This window comes from Psittacula echo (assembly GCF_963264785.1).
Source record: "Psittacula echo genome assembly, chromosome: 12".
NCBI classification, from domain to species: Eukaryota; Metazoa; Chordata; class Aves; order Psittaciformes; family Psittacidae; genus Psittacula; species Psittacula echo.
Genome location: NC_137747.1, coordinates 3,412,134 through 3,435,439, shown reverse-complemented (window position 1 = coordinate 3,435,439; position 23,306 = coordinate 3,412,134). Strand labels below are relative to the sequence as shown.

Below are 23,306 nucleotides of genomic sequence, written 5' to 3'. Positions count from 1 at the left end.
GACTTAGGGATTTCATCCATCAAATTACCTGGTGAGATTCGGACCAAAGTCCTGATTTAATTTGCTGATTGTAACTGAAGATGAAATAGGTTTGCATTCTGCTGCATAAAAATATTTTATCCTTCTAGCAAAGGGTTTTGGATAAAACTGTTACAGATTAGACCATGCCAACACAGCATTGCTTTCTGCTGTCTTTTAGTAAACAAGATTCTGGTTGCTGAGATATATAGCATCAAGTGGCTGCTTTTAGACAGCTATTAGGAAGTTTTTAATATCAGTTTCATTGTGGATTTTTACAAAAGAAATTATAAGCCAGCTACTAGATTTTTTTTGAAGTTGGAAATTCCTACATGAGTGCCAGTTGTTACTAGTGGCATTAACCCTGCAAACCAGGCTACTTAGCTTTCATCTGGAGGCTGCTGCCCTTGTTCTAGCACAATCCTTGAAATTATTTAAACAAAAGATTATTTCAAACCTTTCTAAAAGACTGGATTTTTTTTTCCCCTGCGCAGGACCCTGAGCTTTGTAAATGAGTCAGGCTTTCTGGATTTACATACTGAACTAGTAATACTGAATTTCAATGGCCAGTGTACTATATTAATTGGTGCTAATACACCAGTGTTCACATTGGTATATTAACCTGAGCTGAACCACGTAAATGAGTTTAACTGATTGAAAGTCTAGTATGTGTTTGAAAATATTTACATAATGGTGGAGGAATTGCGAGGGTTAATATGTAGCTGCTTGATGATTTAAAAACAGGACACAAAATCCCAAACCAAACCCAATTTCTAAAAAAGCAGTAAAACTTTAAAATACTAGTGACAGTGTGACAAGTGAACAGGGCATCTCTACAGATGATGAAGCAGTGAGCAAGGAGTGTCTTACATATGATTAGCTAATTTAGCACTTATTTTTTAATTAAATAAACTAGTTTATTTTAAGATTAAATGGTGAGGATGGATTATGCAGGAATTTGAGGCAATAGTACAGTCTTGCTTTCTTAACATTAACTGAGATTAACACTGTATGTAGTATCTCTGAAAATCAGTGGAGGATTCTGAGTGAGTATAAATAAGAAGTTATTCCACGATTCCTATTTCATGAAGTCAGAGATCCCCTTGAGAAACTGTAAACTACCTGCAGTGGTTCCAAGGGCATCCATCTTTGTCCTTTTATTTCCAGTTTGCACCTTATCATTTGCCACTTGTCTAAACTCTAGAAAATACCTTGGTTATATGCAGCACAGTGATCTGGTTTTGCTGTGAAAGGGTGTGTAAAGAAGCTTTTCTCGTCCCTCCCTCACCTTCTGGTACTTACAGCCTCCCCACTCCCACCCTCCCTGAAGCCTTCAAGGTCTACACACATGGTCTTCACCTTGTTGGGTGGTTTGCTTTTTTTATTGTGCTGGTAGCTCTGTGAAAGCAATAATGCTGTTGTGAGATGTCAGAATGAAAATATTGGGTAACTAGGAAAGGAGGACTGTTTATAACCACAGTTGTCAGTTTATGGAGCCTGGAATACACAACAGGCTAGGAATTGCACATTTTAAAACTCATACAGAATCCATGCTGCAAACATATTAAGGTCTGGGTTTGCTACATAGACTAAACTCTTTTAGGAGTTACAAAGATATCTGCACTGTCAGATGCATCAGTCTGTTTGAGATGAGATTAAACCAAAACTCTGTCTGGATACCTGTAATGTTTGGGCAAATCAAGATCTGGATCTCATCTGTGATTATTTTTCTTACTGGAGAAGAGTAACTTGAGTTAGAACCTCTTGACATTTTAATGAGACTGTGGTTTATTTCCTGGCACTGACTTTGTTTGATGATACAGATAGCAGAGCTTTTCTTTTGCACAAGTGCTGTCAAGAAAAAGCCATTTCATCTTCTCAGAAGTCTCTATCCTTCCAATAATGTCTAAGATACACTTCTGGAATAGATTGAGTGTCTGGGAGGAAAAATAGCAATGGACATGAAGAAGGGAACTTCAGTTGTTTTCTTATACTGACCCTCCATTCAGTTGTTTCCTGTTTTGGCAGTGAGTACATGGCTACAAAACAGCAGAAGTCGAGTGTTCCTGCCAGCTACTCTGAACTTCTTCTGTTATGGGTCATAAATTTCAAGGACAAGCTGTATTTTGAACTTACTGAAATTTGAGAAGTTACATGTAATTCTTTAGCCTAATATTAGAGTTTAGCTCTTTGATCGGCCTGGCTCTGCTGTAACCCTCAAAAATAGCACAATTGAAAAATCACTTTTTCCTCATTGCAGATAATGACGTTGAAGCAAATCGAGAATGGGAACAGCTGAGTTCTGCAGAATTGCAGTGATTTATTCTACAGCAGGGTCATCCTTTTGACAACATGCAGAATGAATATACTGTTAAAATGGCTTTCTCCCTTTTGGAAGTATATATCCAAGTTGTAGGAACTGTTCAGGTGCAAGAGTTTCATTGAGCATTTACAGTGTTTGGTTTTCTACCATGACGAAGTAGGCACAGTAAAGTACTGCAGGGTTTACTTTCATCATCCTTAAATTTCTATGGTTAGGTGTGTTGAAACCAGTTAGTTGTGAGAAACAATCTGTAATCTAGCTGCAGTAAACATGGGCCCAGAAAAAAATAGTACCCTTTTCCATGTGCTGATACGATTTAAGAACACAATCGTGTCCAGTTTACATTCTCCTGGGGGATTATTTCCGTGCCTAGAACCAGCTGACTGGTGTCAGAAGCTCTGCTTACACTGCTTACGGCAACCTATTCAGATTGCCCATGTAGTGCTGAATGAGCAAGGGGCTTTCTAGGAAAATGATGTTGCAAGTGTGGGATTTTTTTTTCCTAATATAATTTATTTATTCTTTTAAGCTCACGTAATGGTGTTGTTGAACTTTAAACAAGCCTGTCCTTTTCTTTCTCTTCATGCATGACATCAGGAAGAAGCTCGGCATACGAGTCAATTGGGTGTTTTTTGAGGGAGATTAGTAAGAAAATCAATACTACCGTATTTTATGTGAAAGCAAAACTAAGAGACTAGATGAGATTTTTTCAAAGGGTATTAAAATCTACATTTATTTCACTTATCTGGCTAAAAGTCTGCAGCTTGTTAAAATTAATGTCTTGTGATGCAATTCCCTGTTCATTTACCTGATCTTTAGATAACCTTCTTGTTACCTGTAAGTTACATCTCATTTCTTGTCTGTGTCCAAATATCCTGCTGTAAAGTTTAAAAAATACAGGATAAGAAATCCAGTCTTCCTCGTCAGAGAGGTTTGGATGAAGATTTGGTATATCAGTATGTTTGATATATCAGTATATTTGACAGTATGCTTTGTATCTTAGCAAGGTACTTTTCTTGAGTCAGTTCACTGCTTCTCAATGGCTCAGTTTCATAGAATCGTAGAATTGCAGAATGGTTTGGGTTGAAGGGACCCTTAAAGATCATCCAGTTCCAGCCCTTTGCCATAGGCAGGCACGCTAGACCAGGTTGCTCAAAGCTCCATTCAAACTGGTCTTGATTTTTTTGCTCCCTTACACACTGAATCTGAAGACCTTTTTCCATTTGTGTAAAGTAGTTGTTTATTGTGAATCCCTTTGTACTGCTTGTTTTTCTGCCATCTCATGTAACTGTAGTGGCATTTCCATTCTGAAATCAGCCTGTAATGATGTCTCAGAGAACAGCAGCTTTCCCTTGACTTTACTGTAACTTTTTCTTTACTCTTCCACCTTTACAGCAGTCATCATGTTTTCAGTGCTCACTTTAAGAAGAAACTTTTTTTTTTTTTTAAGCTCTTAAGATAAAATTACTTTTTTTATTTAAGTCTTTATATACTTGCTGTGAATTGCTTTCCATAGTGAGGCTGCGTCAGTAGATAGATTACTGTGCACTTCTGTAGCCTATGATAAGATCTCGGCAATTGCTGCTTCCCGTAGGAACAGAACTGTTAAAATGACAGTATATCATTATCTCTTAGTCTGAGCTACTCCAGAGTTTATGGTATAATAAAAGAGTGTGATCAAATTAAGGCCTGCAGCAGAGTTCCCCAGGAGCCTTTCTGTTGAATCTGAAGGCCTTTAGACTGAACATTATTTCCTCTATTGGAAATAGTAACATGCAGATCTGTGTAACATTGTGGTGTGCTTGAATGACTGATGTCATCAACGGTTCTTCGTGTGACCTGATACTTACTTCAAGATTTTGGGGTATATCTGCTCTTTCTTAACCTCCTGTTGGTGTCTGAACAAGGTGGGGAAAGTGTAGTCAAATGTGCTGCTTGTTGCGCTAGCAATGTACCTATGGAAGCTATAGTGTGGTGCAGAGTGCCAGTGGTTAAAACAAGTTTGCAGAAAATACTTACTGTCCAAAGGGGGAATTGTCAGACTTCAGGCTCCAGAGTAGTTACAGGTTGGGAGCCTGAATTTAAAGTAGTTTTTTGAAGGCTGAGAGGAATGGAAATAAAGTGCTGTGGACTACAGAGTAACCACTAATGTTGGGTATTAATAGCAGGAGGAAGGGTCAGGTATTCTGGTGCAGAAGGCTTTGGAACAAGGGTTGAGACCCACCATGAGCACCTCTTCCTGGTGAACATCTGTAGGTCTCTGGAAGGTAAGGCTGTGCTCATGGGACTAATCCCTTTTGTCTCATCTGCCCTTGCGTTCTGTGTTCTTTCTTTGTGGTTAGAAGTGTGATGCTGTCAGGCCAAGTGGAACTCAATTCACGCAACTGAGAGCAATCTTCTCCTGTAAATCATGAAAGAACTTCTTATTCCAGTTACTACTGCACATGAACAGCTACAAGAACTTCTCATTTGAAGAACAGTGCTTCAGTAGACTTCCTCTTTCCACCCCTGAAGCTTTTGGGGGTATTTGCACAGCGTACGGGACTTAAAACCAGGAGATGAGTGGCATGGGATGACTCATGCTCAAAACCAGAAGCATTTGACTTTGGAAAACTGACTTCAGTTCTAGCCCTTCCTCTTTAAAGTTTTATATTGCACGACCTTTTAAATGAAATGTCGAGCTTCCTTTTTAACTGATGGGATCTCTGCAGTGTGACTGAGTGTGAATCAAGGAGTTTCGTAACTTTATCAATCCCTGTGTTCATCCACTGCCTTCAGTTCTCATGACATCACTGGCTTCAAGTTCCTCATAGCATAATAATGCCTTTTGTGAGTGATTCTGCTTTCTCCAGCATGGAGATCATCCTATTGTATTATTATTGACATATTCTGAAACCACCCTAACACCAGTGTTACGTGATTCATGCAATAACCAGTAACAAAGGTTTTGGAGGAATGTTCAAAAAGCCCATAACATGGCCAGTTGTACATTGTTTCTCTCCAATGATTTTCTCTATTGAAGGCCATCTGATTTCCACTGAAGTCAGGTTCATATTCTGGAAGTGATCTTAGATATTTTTTTTTGGGTCACTTTAGATGTCCTAGCAACTGCTGTAGCCAAATAAAAAAAACAGCCCCCCAAAAAACCCAATCAAAACCCCAAACCACTTTTATCCCATGTTGCTGAGAAGAGTATGCCTCCTCTTTTCAGGCTTGGCTTTGACGCTGAGCTCCAGGCACGCATAGCCTCCAGGATTTGGGATTTTATTGGTGTCCATTACATTCAGAAATGAAGTGCTGTGTGCTAGCTGGACTTTTCTCAGGAGGCAGCAGGTTGCCTGTTGCCATATCTCGGTCCCTTGTTTTATTACCACCCAATCCCTGCTCCATTTCTTTTTCGTTTGTTGAAAGCATGCTCCAGAAATGTATTATGCTTTTTAAATTGTCTGTGTTTCTGGGATGTACATGGGTAACTTGGCTTCTTTTCATTTTCTCTGTCCATCTCCTAGGACTCCCTTATTCTTTCACTACCTTTAGACATTGTAGCATCTTTAAACAGATCCAGTATTTGGCAGTGAGGTAACAGCCAGTTCTCTGTTCCTGGAACAACAAATTACCTGTTTCAGATCCTTAAATAATGGGATGTTGGTATTTGAATCTGTGGAACTCTTCAAGGCTGGGAGTGGCGTGTATGTGCACATACACATATATGCTTAAGTATAAAGCTTTTGTATCAGAATGCCTTTGTATCATTCCATTTCCGTAATGAAGTGTTTCATCCGGTTCGTTTCTTAAAAAAGGGGACACTTTGTTTCAAATATGTTAATGTCATGAAAGGAAACAGTGTAGATTAGTGCTGCTGCTAATTTAACCCAGCATTTACAGCAAAAATGCCTGAGGGTCTTCTGGTTTCATTTGCATTTTGCTGTTCTTACAATACGAATCCTAAGTGCTGGGGTTTTGTTATTTTTCTCTTTTTTTAACACTTAAAAGAAATAACATGTAGGCTCTGTGGGAAATGTGGTTGGGGATCTAGAAAGCCATTTTTCCTAGTTCCCTGTTTTTGTCTCTTGTTAATCCTGTACAGTCAATACAGAAGAAGAAAAATAAACCCCTGCAAAATACAAAGTCACCAACCTGGTGTCAGAGATGGAATTTATGAAAACACCCGTTTTAGCTGCCTCGTGTTTGAGATATTAGACTGTGGCAGTCCGGATCATATTCTCCAGACTGCATTCTTCATAAGCAGAAATACTGGCAGCCATGTGTTAAGTTATAAAAAGATAGCAGCTGATGTCAGGGCTTATTTCAGAGAGGAGCCATTTCAGAATACTGTACTAATTTTGAGCAGGTATATGTAAAATAGAATTCTTCCCTTGACATGTAGCTTTCAGTGTAAACTGATACAGAGCTGAATAATAGGGTAGAGAAAGATGAACAAATAATAAGCTGCAGTATATAGCACACTTAAAAAGAAATTGTCAGCAATGTACATGATTATTTGTGCAAAACTGAGAGAAAGAGAAAACCAGTTCAGTTTGGCCTCTACGTTAGGGATTTTTGAGCTGGTACAAAATCCTCCTGCTCTGATGTTGGAAAGTGACCACAGTTTGAACCAGGGCCTTAGCTAATTCAAAACTATTCATAGAGGAGAACCCAGTCTTTCTATGCAAGTAATCTGTCTATCACAAGCAGCCCTCCAAATGCACTGACTGTATGTGTGCAGAAACCTGTTCTCTGGTCATACTGGGTGTGGATCAACACCATGCACAAATATAGCTGTATCTGGACAGAAAAGTTAATTAATTTTGAACTCTGCTTCATTTGGTTGACAATATTTAACAAAATTAATGTCATCCACTTAAAGGGCATGAATTTAACTCCATAATTTCTTTTTAATGGTGATTTTTTTAGTGGCCTCTGGGGTAGGTTCACATATTCATTTCATGTACAATGTCTGTCTTAGAATTTCTTAAACTTATTATGCCATTGAAATACCAGTTCTATAATAAATCCATTCCATTGGTTTTTGTTAATTTCCCTTAAATCAAAGAGCTTCACCCTGAATTTTCTAGCTCTGTAATTTTTTGCATACTTACACAGTATTTACTTACAATGTGCAGTTCTGTTTCTACAGGTTGGGATTAATGTCCAAGGGCAGCAGAATTCTCATTAGAACTTCTGAAATTGCCTGAGATAGCTTGAAAAAAAGTGCATGTAACAGTTCAGCCATTAGTGCACCAACCGAAACTCTCTCTCTCTATATGTATCTGCTTTAGCTGTGCATGTGAATTACATACAAATAACTTTCACCATTTGCAGCTTTATGACATCTTGCTGATCAGATAAAGATGTAGGTGATCTTGGACAAGTCACCACTCCATGTGCGTGTTTGAAGCCAAGGGAGATAGACAAGGGGTTTTTTTTCTTTCATGATGTTTTCTAATTGCTGCTGAGTCACAATACAACGGATAATTTCAGTGTTATTGGGAGCAATTGCTCCATGAGGAATGTAAAAGCATAATCTCTGGTAAATGTTCTGTTACTTTATTATGCAAACTAATAACATTTTAACACACAAATAATGTTAGGTTTGTATTTTGATAAATTTAAATTCAGTTCTTAAGTTGGAGCCCAAAGTGTTTTCTGTCCAGAACTCCTTTACATGAAATACCGTCAGATGGGTCTTTGTCTTAAAATAACTAATGGTATAATGATATTAGATGGATTAATATCTAAGGCTTTTTTTTCTTGTTTGTTTGTTTCAGGACATCAGGCATGAAGCCAGTGACTTTCCATGTAAAGTGGCCAAACATCCCAGAAACAAAAACAGAAATAGGTACAGAGATGTCAGCCCCTGTAAGTATGCTTTCTTTTCCATTGTTTGATGGTTGGCCTCTAATGACTTCTTGTAACAGCTAAATGTTCTTTGTAAGGACAAAATTTCTCTTAGAGGAATATGCATCCAAGACAATTCTTTTTGTTGATATATTTGAGATAGATGTCACAGGATGCTGCTATATTCGTAGGATCGTACTAGAGCACCATGCAGTAGGTTCTGTATTAGTGGGCACAAATCTGAAGCAAGGAACTTACTTTACCTTTGAATTCTTGTGCTAGAGAAGAATGGTGGCTGAAGTAGCATCAGATGGCAAGTATCCTTTCTGTCTCTGTGTGCTTACTTCTAGTCAATATAGGAATCTATAGATTCTTATAGATTCCATAAGAATATATATATTAGAATATATAGAAGAACCTATAGATTCTTATAGGATCATAGAATAGTTAGGGTTGGAAAGGACCTTAAGATCATCTAGCTCCAACCCCCCTGCCATGGACAGGGACACCTCACACTAAACCATGCCCCCCAAGGCCTCATCCAAACTGGCCTTGAACACCGCCAGGGATGGAGCATTCACAACCTCCCTGGGCAACCCATTCCAGTGCCTCACCACCCTTACAGTAAAGAATTTATAGGGCATCTTCTAGTCAATAGAAGCATAACTGCTTCTATTGGTAGAGGGGAAACAGTCTTGCATAGAATACATGACTTCTAGAAAGAAGTCTAAGCTAATTAGAGCAGAGGGGCCATTAGCAAAGGTGGTACTACTAGTGAGACTTGTGTTTCTGAAATGATTTTTGTTACATATTCTGGTGCCAAGTACATCCTTGAGCATGTTTCGTCTGTACAAGGCACAGTTTGGTGTTGCAGCACGTCCTCCTTTTTATGATCCCACGTACAAAGGCAGTAATACAGAGCATGCCAGGCATAAGGAAGTCTGAACTTCTGGGGTGCAAGAGAGGCTGCAACAACCAAAACATGCAGAAGTGCAGGACAGTAGTTTAATAGTCAGCAGATAATACTTAATGCATTAGACACTGAAGAAAGTTCACAGCTGGCTCAATAAACTGCCGCCTTTGTGCTGTGTGACAGTGCCTGTTCTGGCACTTCTTTCCCTCTTCAAGGATGCAGCACTGCCGCCTGATTTAAATGTGGAGTGTCTATAGGCTCTACCACTGGGCAGATGTCTGCTGTTCAAAGACAAGAGTATTATTGTATATCAGAAAACTTCCTTTTAGTAGTTAAAAGTTCCTGAAGTCTTGGGGCAGTTGACTGGGAATAGTAATGTTGCACATGGTTTGCTTTACTAAGCAGTTCTAATATTTGGGGTTGTGAGTAACAAATGGTTGCTCTTTGCCTTTAGATAATACTGCTTCCAGTCTGTTTGGTTTTCTTGCAAAATGTGGGAACTGGTGTGTGTGTGTTGGTGTTTTGGTTATTTTAATTCCAAGTGGAGCAAGCTGAGACTAACAAGAGAGCAATGAAATGACATTTCTGGGGTTCTTGAGTTTTGTTCATTCTGCATGAAGGTGTGGTTGGGTTGGGGAACAGTAGCTTGAGTGTCTGTAAGAAGAATAAGAAGTCTGTGTTCTGTTTGTTCAATATATGTTTAGGCAAACCTTTAACAACCTTGAACAAGATGGGTTTGAATGTTTAAGCTGCAAAAGATAAGCAGTTGTGTAATGAGATTTATTTTAAAACAGTAACTTGATAACTGTACAAATAGGCCAGTGTGATCTGGTTTGCAAATTACCATTGAGATTACTTCAAATACTTCCATTCTTGCAATGTATTCTTGGAAGATGAAGTGCATCATCTGTTACTGCCCTGCTGAAGTACTGTTCTTGAGGGACCTGTATTGTATTTCCAGAGTTACAAGCACCAGCAAACACTTCTGTGCTGTCATTAAACTCTTTACGCTTTTTTGATCCTAACATCTGATGAGGTTGTGCATGGATTGTGCTGTGTTGCATAGATATTAACCAGTGTTTTCTAATTATGCTGCAGTTGATCACAGTCGAATTAAGCTAAACCAAGGTGACAATGACTATATCAATGCTAGTTTGATAAAAATGGAAGAGGCCCAAAGGAGCTACATCCTTACCCAGGTAATTGCTGGCAGTGGACAATAAAAATCTTACGGTGATTGGAGTTGGTTTTTGTGGGTTTTCTTTAGCCTTATTGTGTTTGTTTTCTTTATTGTAAGGCTACTTAAGTGCTTATTGACATCTGTGTGCGTATGTAAGCATGCACATAGAACAGATTTCTGGAAGTGCTACAGATTCCTTCTTGCTTCCTGTCAGCTCAGACTGACTTTTTGTGGAGTGTTTTAGCCACTTTAGCCACTTTGACTTTAGACCCATCGAGGCTACAAACTAACATACTTCTACAAATCTGCTTGTTTGGCTTATGACAAGCAGCATTTAGATGTGATTGAAATGAATCATGCTTCCACAGGGAACACCAGCACAGTGGTTTCATTCTGCTGGTCTTAAGTGGCCTGATAAATTCTCTGAACAGAGGTGAACCTCAAGGGAGGGCTTCACATTTACAGAATTGTATTTATGAATGTAAAGATGTTCAAAACCTGTATGAAATAACATACTTTAACAGGTATTTGAGTGGGGCAGAAGTTAACTAAAATATATTAGGGAATCTTCTGTTCCAAATAAGCAGAATGCTCTATCACGTGTTTCTTGTTAAACATCCTTCTGAAAGTGGTCGTTTTGTAGCATTTACAAATAGCGTACCTACTGATAACCACAACTTCCAAAAGGCTTAAGTTGGGCAGTGCTGATGCTTGTACCTTTAATGTGAGAGAGGAAAGCTATTAATACTGACTTCAGTGATGGGGATTTGGGGGGGTGGAAGTGGCTGGTTTTCACTGTATCTGTGAATTCCACACCTATTTATATAACAGATTTAAAAATACACGAGTAGCCTGTCATCTTCTTCTGAGAGCCAGCAACTGTGCCAAAACTCTTGTTTGTCCTAAATGTTCAGTTTGCTGGAGGCTGGCCTGGTCTTTAAGCTTGCCTTGTTTTTTACCTCTCCTTCCATGCTTTAGAGAAAGGTGGGCTGGGATTAATATTTTCAAGCAGCAGCTCTTCCTTCCTGTTTCTAGAGAATAAATAGAAATCTTCTAAGGAAGAAGGGCTCACTATAAAAATGGTTCTGTGCACACGGCTCTTACTCCACTTACTCAGGAAAAGGGAGGTTCGACTCATAGGGTCGAACTGATATGTGAAATAGTCAAATGTGAAGCTAAGCTGTTACTAGTTTTCTGTTCTGATCTAGAATTTAATGGATTTGAGTGGCTTTATTTAAATCCAGTCATTCTCCCTGAGGACCCTGGCCTGCGGTTCTGCTTAAGCAAAGTGATGGATAGCAAATATGAGAAGCACAATAATTCTATGCTGGCTTGTGTTGCCCAAAATTCAGAGCAATGGTTTTGGAGTAGGAAATACCAAAGGAACATAGCACAAACATACAGCTACAACAACATCTACTTTGTGAGTAGATAGTAGTCTTTAAAAGGAGTTGGCATTGCTTCAGTCTCAAAGCAGATCAGTGAAGATTCTGGAAAACCATATAATTTGTTACTGATCTGGCATTGTTTCAGTCTTTTGCATGTCCATTCAGTCAAGTAATTTTCAAGTATTATGAATAACAATGATGAATAGAAGAATAGTCTAACATAGGTGTTAATTCTGCTCTTAGTCAATGAGGTTCTATTTCCCCATTGCTTTGTGCACCTTTCCTAAGAAGATTCTCGGCATTTTTCACTCCCAGTTCTGTTCTCGCAAGTGAGACTACTTCTCTCTTCCTGTTTTATATGGGGGGAAAAGATTAACCGTGCTTTCATGGGTAAACTCATAGTGGGAAAATGGAACTTAAAGCTGTATCACGGCATTTTTTTACAGTTCGAAATGAGAAGTTGCTTGTTACTTGTAGAAATTTATTGCCTAGTGCAGTAACTTTTAGTGGGGAACGTTGCACTGACATTAACAGAAACTAATGCTTATTTCTGGGGATTCTGTCTCTGCAGGGACCTTTGCCAAATACTTGTGGTCATTTTTGGGAGATGGTTTGGGAACAGAAAAGCCGTGGTGTTGTCATGTTGAACAGAGTGATGGAAAAGGGATCTGTAAGTACTTTTAATTCTAGCTATGTGTTCAGTGCATGGTTTTTCTGTATTAAAAAAAACACCCCAAAACCCAAGCAATCAAAACAACAATAAAAACCAACCCAAAGAATGGGGTGGGGGAGGAAGGAAATGACCATAAGTTATTTTATCTAAGAAATTATGCCTAGAATTGAATATCCAGTGAACCAATCTTAGCGCTGTCAGAAAATGACTTGGTTTGTAATTGTAGATCCTAATTTCTCCTGAATTTGTTCTCTATTGCTACCCTAGGTATCTGAATGTAGTTCTTTCCAGTGTACACAGATTGTACCTCTCAAAGGCCATTTGCAACAGGTGTTCATTCACAAGCATTATGAAATGGTTTTGAAGTAGCTAGAGACTCCAGGCTTCCTTCATGCAGTAAGAGCTCTGATTATTAAAGGTACCACTAAGGCACATTGTATCTCTACCAGTGTCATTGTTTTACAAAATTCGTAAGAGGGCTTAGGAGAATTAAAGTAGGATTGGAAGCACTTCACCTGGTATCTGCTTTAAGCAGTGATGTCCTGAGTGATGTGGAACCAGCTGTTAAGCCTATGCTTTCCTCAGTATGACAAGTGTGGTGGTCTAAGGTCTGTCCAGACCTTTTAGGAAGTTTACATTGGACAAGACATGCAGAAGGTGAAGGGAAGCAATAGATGAACAAACAGTTAAGGTTAATTTTGAAGTTAATTTACCTTCAGATAGAAAAAAGGTTTCGCTTCCTCTGGCACATCAAGTAGATGCTGTCTTGAGAGGAAATGCCTCGCCCTTTCTCATGGTGAAGACAGGAACCACCAGGCATGGTTTTCATCCTTGGGTCAGAATTCTGCCTCTATGCTAATTCCACATCTGCCACCCTTGAAGTGGACTTGGCAGCTGTGCTGACTTCAGACAAAAGCAATTTTAAAGACTGATAGAAATGCGCAATTTAAAGTTGAATGTTACGATGTAGTCAGCATAAAGACACTTTGGAGGAGGGGTAGCGGGTTCATTGGGCATTCAGCAGTGATAACTGGGTGGTACATGCTTCAGCATAATTGGGAAAGAATTCCCAATAATCAGGAAAATTCTTGTGCAGTGAGTAGTGTTCTAATGAACTGCAGCCTTGAATTTTTAGAGTTTTGCTTTTTTTTGTAGTGCAAGTGAAATTTAATCTTCAAAAGAGTTGCAGTAACCGTATTTTCAATAGTTTCTTCCTTTCCAACCATTCCCTCTCATTCTCTGCACTGCCGATAGTTCTGAACAAAATGAATTACTGAGATCCCTCAGGGCAGGCTGCTTACACTTCTCAGCAAGCAGCAGTGGGGGACCTACACAGTGGAGCACAACAAAATATTGTTTGCAGACACATTTGGTGGAGAAATGAGACACAAAGCCAGTGGCTGTCTCTTTAACATCAATAAGAGAAAAAGCGCAGAGAATTGGAACGCATTCTACACCCTGAGAAACTAGAGAATGGATTTTGAGTAAGAACTAGAAATGGTCGGAACAGAACTGGTGTTAGTCCGTGAATAAATTACTGAGGAGTTTTCTTACTTATTACAAGACTGTCAGAAATCTTCTTAGTCCTGAGAATGTTTTTTTCATTGTTCCCCCATGTCAACTTTAAACCCATATTATTTGCCCTTTAATAAAGGAGACATTAGCCATGTCCAGCAATCCATTCTGTTGCATGGTTAGCAATGGTTAGATGGTGGTCATAATCCCATTTCAGAGGTGCTTAGTGGCAGAAGAAGCTGGCCACTTCACCCAGTCATGATATCCTTAGATTTAACTGTCAGAAACTTGGCTGCAGGCTTCCTATTCATGTTGCTGATGAGTTTCTTTAGTTCTTAGTTTCAATTTTTCACTGCAAAATGTGCTATGCTATTTGGTTGACTCATTTCAGCTCCTAGCACGTAGCAGGCTTTGCAAAACTCAGCTCTCGCTGATACTTTACTGAGAAAATTGAAATTCAGTCAGAAGTACGTAATGGGAACATTTGCTGAATGCAGGGTTTTTGTTTGGCTCTTTGCTTCTGAACTGTGCCATGCAAAATCCAAATGATCTCACTGCTGCTTTTATTTCTGTGGTAAGTGAATGGAGTAACCCAAAATCTCATCTGATGTTACACTTGCAAATTAGCAGTGGTGTCATTCTCTATATGTAGCTTCTTCGTGGAATACATAATGCTTTTCACAGCATGTTCTGCTCTTGTTAGCATCTATCTCTTCTTTTGAAATTAAAATGTTTGACATGAGGGTAATAAATAAAATGCAGAGTGGACTAAAACTCAGATGTTGGCAGAGTGTTGAGAGAGCTTTTATACCTAGACAGTTATTAGATTTGTGGCTTTGTTCTGACACAAGCTAAAACAAGTAGTGGCGTTGGTGATTTTGATTAGGTTCCATAAGTCACGCTCTTTGAGCTTATGTGTAGAAGAAAGAGAGTTCTACCTAAGCAGACCTGTCCTCCATCCTTGATTCAGTCAGGGTCAAAATCATTTGACTCATACAACAGGTTCAGTGGAGATGTGGCTGTGCAATACCAAAGGAAGACTGTTGTTCTTCACACTAGAACTGGTCCTCCATATCATAAAAGCAGATGAAGAAATTATCTCGTAAGAAAATGTTATATTTAAGGATGTTTATTCCTTGCCTTTTACACAAACATAAATGATACATAAATGTCTCCTATTTGTTTTTAGGTCAAGTGTGCACAGTACTGGCCACAGAAGGAGGAGAAGGAAATGTTTTTTGAAGATACAAACTTGAAACTAACATTGATATCTGAAGATATAAAATCCTATTACACAGTACGACAGCTAGAATTGGAAAACCTTACAGTAAGTACAGAAACTAGCACTAGTCAGGTTCTTCAGTCCCTCTGAGGTGAGATTCGCCTCCTCATCCACAAGGCCTTGAAAAAGATGGTTGTGAATTATAGCCGATTTTGGTCTGGAATTGGTGGTTCTGCATGAGGTTGTTCTTCAGCCTCTAGTTTGTGTTGTGGAAAAGAAAAACTCCTGAATATTTATGAAACGTATCTGGGGAAACTACAGTCATTTTCGTGTCTCAGCTGTACACCGAGTGTGAAGGTCAGTTTGTCACTACCTTTCAGAGAAACCTTTATAAAATCACTTAGCAGATGTTCTAGTGCTTTTGTGTTATAGCTGAAATAATTGCTTGTCCTGTTAAGGTACGTGTTTGCATGTGTCTGGTTCTAAGGTTTGTTTTTAGGGTTCTTTTGGCTTAAATCTTCAGGTTTTGCATTGATGGCCTTCATCAGAAAGCAGGCACTGTTTTGGTCCTGGTCCTGCAATAAGCTGTTTGGAGCTCAATACAAGGATCAGACCACTGGCTTTGAGAGAAATACTCTTTATTTTCTTTTCTTTTTTCCTTTTCTTTTTTTTTCTCTTGTTTCATCTTCTTTCATCGTCATCTTTTTTCTTTCTCTTCTTCTTTTGTCTCTTTTTCTTCCTTCTCTTCCATATTTTTCTTCTTTTGTGCAACACCAAAATGAAAGTATACATGCCGCTTCCCATCCTTCCTCTTCTCTTCAACACTGCCCTGTGTTAGAGCAGTGAGACATAATCTAAAGCTCCTTGGGGAGACTGGCTAAGGAAGAACACCATTGACTTCCACTGAATGCAGGTCACTGAAGATAATGTCTTAGGTCCTCGATGCTTGGCTAGGTGTATATGTTGGGATACGCTAGCCTGCGTTCTGTTGTGTGCTGCTCACTACTGGGAGACACAGTTATTCCTTTGCTCATCTGTTAGCATCTCACATGCTTCATTTTGCCAGGAAGCATCCCAGCAGATACAAATTTGATCCAATTATGCCTGAGTAAGGATTTAGTTGATGTAGTTTGTGGCATGTTAACTACGGTGTCTGCCGTAGACATGTTTGAGGGCTGTAGCTCAGTACTTCAGGAGGATGTGAGCACCAGTGGGTTAGTAGTCTTAGAGAAAGTATTCAAGTTGGGAACAAACCTGTAAAGAAACAGCTGTGATCATGTGAGGGCTTTGTCTGCAGGAAGTGTAAAGGGCTTTTCTAACTTGAGGTCTTCATTTTGAGAAATCTTCAAATGACGTTCTGTCATTAGAAACTGGAAGGCAGTGCCAGCTGTCTTGTGGTGATACTGAACTGTACTGAATAAACTGAGCCCTGTTAGAAATCAGTACATTTACTTACCCAATTTCCTTTGCTCAGAATGGAGACCTTCACAGAGGTAATTCTTCGTCATTAGTTCCTGAGCTGTGCAGCTGTAAAAGCTCCCTCAGACTGGTGGAACTTTGTCGGTTGAATTTAAGCCAGCTGTTCTAAAGATGTAGTGACAGCCATGAAGTGTGGCTAGCACACAGAGCTGAGCGGGCACAGGCTGCCATTCCATGGAAGTCAGAGTTATTTTCAAAGGAAGTAGCTAAAATTTTTCCAAAGGAACAAAATTTTAAACTGATTTGAAGGTAAAAACATTTGAAGCTGACACTATCCTAGAATCCTAGAGCAATATCTAAATATGTGACTGGTTCCTAGGGAGATCCATGAGGAATTGTGTTTGCTGCTTAGAACTTGTTATAGGCACCTGTGCTTTGAATACTCGTGACTCGTGTATCCAAGCTAAAAGACTTCCTAAATACTGTTCTTACAGACACAGGAAACCAGAGAGATTCTGCACTTTCATTATACTACGTGGCCTGACTTCGGCGTCCCGGAGTCACCTGCTTCATTCCTCAATTTCCTGTTCAAAGTGAGGGAATCTGGCTCGCTTAACCCAGAGCACGGGCCCGTTGTGGTGCACTGCAGCGCTGGAATCGGGAGATCCGGAACTTTCTGTTTGGTTGATACATGTCTTCTACTGGTAAGAACTACTTACTCCAGATTATGTGCTATGTCTGTACTTACGGTTTGTTGCGGATTGACAAAAAGCTGTGGTATGTTCTGTGAAGTATTTTGCATGCTATTCCCCATTATCTTATTCATGTTCTGCTTTGGAAGTGTATTCCAAGGCAGATTTTGTTCTTGACTGGGCATATTGAGTGTGGGGAAAAAAGAGTCTCCAGTTTTAGTGTGATTCACAAAGATAGGCTTTGCCCTCATGGTTTAAAAAAAGTGCTGATGTCTGCTAAATAACAGCGTGGACTAGCCTGGAACAATGTAAAATAAATCTAATGTGTTTCCTTTTACAGAGTCAACTTTGCCTTAGGCAGGAGGAAGTTGTCCTGGCTTCAGGATAAAAGTGCAGTTCCCTTGGCTTTATTCTGTCCCTGGGTGAGAGCAGTCATACGAAGAAGTCAGGCCTAGGTTAAAATGTCTTGGGTGGGGTTTTTTATTCCTAATTATATTTTCAAAACAAAAAAGGCCGAAAGGGGGAAATACAGAACTTTTTGAGGCCAAGTGGCTGTCTTTTTAGAGACCCAATACGTAGCTGCTGCTACCAGTTTTGCATGAGTTTATTAACTCGATGATATGAAGGGCGATGTGAAGGTCCTCCTGCAAAAGGAGTCATTGAGCATCTCATCAGAGCATAAAGCTTGTTTCAAATTTTTATCTTCAGATGGACAAGCGGAAAGATCCTTCTTCTGTGGACATTAAACAGGTCCTCCTGGAGATGAGGAAGTACCGCATGGGGCTCATACAGACAGCAGACCAGCTCCGCTTCTCCTACCTAGCAGTTATTGAAGGGGCAAAATTCATTATGGGGGATGCTTCAGTGCAAGTGAGTCCTATTGACTGCACAGCCTGTTTTAACTCGAGGGGATGCGTGGGATGAGCAGAATAGAGAAACCTTTACATTTCATGCTTGCTTTAGCTTCAGTAGTTTTTATGGGGTTCTTAAATACAGTGCTTTACAGTCTGTCACGATCTAGTGTGGTATGTAAGAACCTTCACAAAAGTACCCATGATATAAGAGGTGGCCCTGTGTACTTTACAGTGCCATAATTGGTGTGTAGACTGGCTTCATTGGCCTTGTGTTTCACTTGAGGTCATAAAAACTTTCTAATATGCCAGAAGTTGCAATATCCCGTTTAAATCCTCTAAGCTTGTTTTATTGCAAGCAGAACTCCAGCAGCACAGATTCTATTTTGCACTATTGGAATGTTACAGAAGTAGGTGATAATTTGTGCATTTATAGCTGTTGTCTGCTGGATGTAGCTGAGGTTTGGAGTTCTTGTGTCTCTGTTATTTCCTTTATTTCAGTGCAAATGAACAGGTAGAGTATAAAGCCCCTGCCATGTCGGAAGTTACGGTAGCTTACGTAAAAGAAATGGAGAAAAGTTTAATAGGGCTTTTTCTTCCCTGAAGGAACAGTGGAAAGAGCTCTCCAATGAAGACCTGGACCCCCCTCCTGAACATACCCCACCACCTCCCAGACCACCAAAGCGAACATCAGAAATGCACAATGGAAGGATGCATGAACACACAGAATTCCTTCCTAAACATCAAGTAGTAGAGGAAGAGATAAGGTGTTTGGTCAGCACTGTGGAAGAGATGGTTCCAGATGGCAGAGCTCATTCATCTGTGCCACTGATCACAGACAGGTAACGCATTTAGTTTCCCCACTTTTAACTGTCCCAGGAGCAGTGTCCAGTTGGCTTATGGAGTTGAGAGGTTGTAGGATGTTTGCTCATAAATAGCTTTTCATACAGAAGGGCTTGAACAGACCTTGATCAAGCTAGGGTAATAGTTCCAACCCACACTCTTTTTAGTAAAGCTCTAATGCTCATGTTCATTTAACTCCATGCATAAGCCAGGGCCTCTTACAGGATCCTGCTAGTAAAAGGAGAAGTGACAGCATAATGAGGTGGTTCAGTCTTGATTTACGTGCAGTATATGTTAATTTACAGAGGAGCTCTTTCACTACTCGGAGGCAGTATTAGTCATGTAGCTGAAAACTAGGCTGCCTGGCTTTAGCCACACTCAGAAACGTGAAAGGAATTGCAAGCAAAGCTCCTTTTGATGAAAGGAGTAGAGTGGGCTCGTGAACAGAGGACTTTCTACCTGTCACTGTAACCTAACTGTTAAGGACTTGCTGCGTACATGACAGCAGAGAACCCGGGGCTCCTGCCTGCGTAACCGCTAGGTGTCACTCCTGACTTACCGGAGTGTCCGCATGCCCTGGTGTTGCTGGCATCCTGCATGGTAACTAGTTGTATTCAGAGTCCAGCACTGAGTGGTTATTTCCCTCCAGTACCGAATGTCTTTCTTTGTCCTTAAGCACTAGTCAAGACACTGAAATTCGGAGGAGAACTGTTGGTGAAAACTTGCGTCTCTCACCCCACAAAGAAGAGTCAAAGAAGTCGGAGAGCTCAGAAGAGGATGATGAGAACATGACGACAACCTGGAAGCCATTTCTAGTGAATATATGCATGTTCACCTTCCTGACAGCGGGAGCTTACCTCTGTTACAGGGTGTGTTTTCATTGATGGACATGCCAGCAAGAGCGACCCTGCAGAAAACACCACCGATTCCATGGGTTTGTAATCAGCTCCTCTGAAGGAAAGTGAACGGAGGCGCCTGAGCCTCATCTCAGTGGAGGTAGATCCTAGCTTGAAAGGCCGGAACTTTGGTTAGGGCTTAAAGAGAGAATTGATGCACTAGGGTTTTATCTAGCCCTGTGGTCCCAAGAACATAATATTCTAATCTCAGGGCCTTAAAATATTCAGGAGTAAGCAGAGAAAATGCCAAATAGTCTGTTTTTCCTTTTCTTTCTTTTTTTCCTCTCTTTCTTTTTTTAGACTCAATAGTAGAACTACAACACATTGTTGTTTTTAGCCTTTTTTAAAAAGCCAGTTCTTGTTCTTTTTCTTTTGTTTCAGAAAACTAGGCACAAGTGAAACTTGCTTGTACTCTCCAAGTGTTGTAACCAAATACATGACTTATATTGACGAGTTCCCAAAAACAGAAAAAGAACCCCACATACCTGAAGAATGTACCTTTTTGGAAGGGGAGGGCACTGGGGGACAGGTGTTGTGGTTGGGGTTTTTGGTTTAGGGGGTTTTTTAACTTGCTTCATCATTGCAGACTGAGTTGTGGGCAGTGCCTGTGGTATTGATATATTTAATCCTGGCATAACTGTTCTTAAAGAGCTTATTGTTTTACATGTGTTTATAGAAACAGGCTTCTGCATTTGCTCAGGGTATCCCAACATGTCAAGCTCTTTTTTTTTTCCCTTCTTTTCCTTTAATAACTGTATCCCCTTCATTGACTTTTGTTGCACTCTACTTGCACATGCGCCTATTTACATTGCACCATCCTCTGTAAAGCTGGTTTTACTTTTACATTCTGGGTTAGGAGAGGTTGAGGGGAGGGAGAGAAACAGGAAGGGAAATTCAACCAAAATGTGTCCACCAGCATTGTGCAGCTGGCATTCAGATGGACCAGTGCTTAAACCTCATCATTTGGAATGTAAAATGCAGTTTCACTCTGCTCCGTAAGGAATAGCTTCCTGCGAGGGCCGGGGAGGTGACGTGCTCGGAGGCACCGCAGGTGATGGGCAGGAAAGCATTGCAGTAAATCCAGAGCAATTAATGCTGTGGCAGCTTCCTTAAGACATAAAAAGCTCAACAGAAGCCATGTTGGTCTGTGGACGTATCAGTTGGCTCATGATGCAAGCGTTCGCGTGCTGCTTTGTTCAAAGCAAAGATTTGATGTACTGGCTTTAGCTCGGTTGAAGATTCGCTCTTCAGCATCACGGGGCAGATGGTGCGAGGGGCAGCCCCGCACCTCTGCAGCAGGGGATGGGGATGCTGCCCCTGCGCTGCGCCCGGGACTCAAATCATGTAAAAGTGCTTGTAAATAAGGATTTGGGTGCATTGGTAGAACTGTGACTGGAAGTCGGCATTGCACTAACTCGTAGTCAGTGCTGTTCCTCATGTATTACCAAATTATCAATAGAATAATAGCAAAGGTGTCTTTGCTCACGTCATGGCGCAGAGGAGAGGAGCAAACTCACTACCGGAGGTTGTAGTGATTGAAACCATGACAGCTGATTTACAACAGTGTTACTAATCAGTTCTTTTTATTTTTAAAGTCTTTCTAGAGTGATAGCACTTAACCACCATTCTCAGTGCGAGCATCGCTATGGAGTACCTTACGTAAGTCTCTCCACTCCATATTTATTTGTGCAAAGCTGTCTGGGTGTAGCTCTTCCTTCAGTGAATAAGTTGGTGAATGGGGGGGGGGCTGGGGGTGGGAGTTATTTCTATTTTGTGTTTTGTTAAGCTTGCATCAAGGGCTTTTCAAAAAGTACAATAATAAATCCTCAGGTAGTACTGGGAGTCAATACTTTACCTGTGAGACTGTTGGTCAGACCAGTACTTGAAAGGAGGAATGTTGTAATCAGTCAATATTTAGTTATATTCTTGGAAACATGAAAAATGAGTATAGAAAAATGGTAATATATAATGGCTCATCTGTGTATTTAAGATACATTATGTGATTGCTTTGTCCCCTCTATTCTCTCCCATCATCTGGTAGAATATTGTTCTAAGGCAACATATGTACCCCATTTGTATTAAAATGCATGTAAAGTCTTCTAGTGTCCTGATTAAATACCACGTGCTTGAAAGGTGAAAGAACTTATATTTCTGCTTCCTGATGTGCCCAAAAATTATATTTGCATGACCTGATCATTAAGTGGTTGTGGTTCCAAGGGTGTTGCTGAAAGTCCCTTCGTTCAGCGCTAGACTGGTTTGGTGTTTATCGGATAACATGTACTCGCCCAATCCTTGGCATGACTTCCTATTGAATTCCTGCGTACTCAGTGTAACCCGGTTGTTCGGCATGGTTCATTTCAGCTGAGTAAGTATAGTACAGACATTCCAGAGAGTTTAGTAAGCCCTACCCACACCTCACCCAGGGCACTGGGGGCAGGCAACAGCACAGCGAGTTCAGGGGCTCACTGGCTGTGCTGCCACTGGAAGAGGAGGAGAGGGAAACCTCTTGTGCCAGAGCTCAGTGACAGCCTGCTGTGACCTGCAGAGATGCAGCTCCTGCAGCAGCAGCCCATTTGAAAAGGAAGAACTGTCACTGAAAGAACTGTCTTGTTCCCAGGAGGGAACATGAAGTGTTAGGCCTGACAGGAACCCAGAGCATCCTTCCTTTGGGTGCAGAGCCATTCGCTTGGAAATTACTCTCACAAGAGAAAGCTTCTGCAGCTGATAAAAAAAAAGTTCTGACCATCCCTCTTCCTGGCTTTTGCCATTTCTCCCTCTGTTCCAAACATCCCCTGTCCTGGGATAGGCCATGGAATGTCCCCCCAGCCTGGTGAGCGGTGTGTAAGGTTTATCATACTGAACTGTATACATTTTTGTTTCGATGTCCTGTATATGTATGTAGTAGTTTGGGTGTGTATATACAGTAGCGTTTCAAAGTGGGTGTATTGGTTAACCTGTTCTTGGAAAATGGACAAACATCCATGTTAAACTTGTTAGAAAGTTAGTGAGCTGCTCTGCTATATGCCTTAAGCAAATATTTACTCATCAGGTCTTTCTTTTTTACAGATTGCCATAGAATAAACTTTTGTAAAAAAAAAAAAAAGAAAAGAAAAGCCCAAAAAAGCTCAATGTTTTGGTACCACAGCTGCAGGTCTCTGAGTAACCTGTACACTTTTTCAATGGTTTCCCATACGAATTTTCAGTTCTCATTTTAGTTGTAACAATAAAACTTTTTTTAAAGAAGGTCCGTGCGAGTGGTGTTGCTTCCCCTCGTCCTGGGGTGAGGGCTGGCAAGGAACGGGATTTAAATGTTACTGGAAGAACTTACACGTAGGTCAGAGCTCAGCAAGAGAGAGGTAAGTGAAGCAAGTGCCATGTCAGGGAGAGTCATAGGATATCTCTCTCCCTGCTCTAGTCTTTCACCTTAAACAGTTAAATTTTAACTACTTTGGCCCAGGCAATCAGTGTGATAACGCAAGTGTAGTAACACCCAAGGACAGAGGGTTTTCAAAGAGTTCCAGCTATGCCATAACCG

At 40.4% G+C, this 23,306-nt stretch overlaps 1 protein-coding gene across 1 annotated transcript in view; it reads left to right on the top strand.

The window, feature by feature from the left end:
* Positions 1-23,018, top strand: part of PTPN1 (protein tyrosine phosphatase non-receptor type 1) — a gene marked incomplete at its 5' end in the record, with an annotated part of 48,845 nt that extends 25,827 nt beyond the window's left edge. Inside the window, 8 exons of the mRNA XM_080628256.1 lie at positions 8,110-8,200; positions 10,191-10,291; positions 12,232-12,330; positions 15,038-15,175; positions 16,984-17,193; positions 17,890-18,051; positions 18,639-18,874; positions 19,552-23,018. Of these exons, the coding sequence (XP_080484382.1) occupies positions 8,110-8,200; positions 10,191-10,291; positions 12,232-12,330; positions 15,038-15,175; positions 16,984-17,193; positions 17,890-18,051; positions 18,639-18,874; positions 19,552-19,759 (1,245 nt within the window). The 3' untranslated portion in view covers positions 19,760-23,018. The remainder of the gene's footprint in view (positions 1-8,109; positions 8,201-10,190; positions 10,292-12,231; positions 12,331-15,037; positions 15,176-16,983; positions 17,194-17,889; positions 18,052-18,638; positions 18,875-19,551) is intronic.
* Between the last annotated feature and the right edge of the window lie 288 nt (positions 23,019-23,306).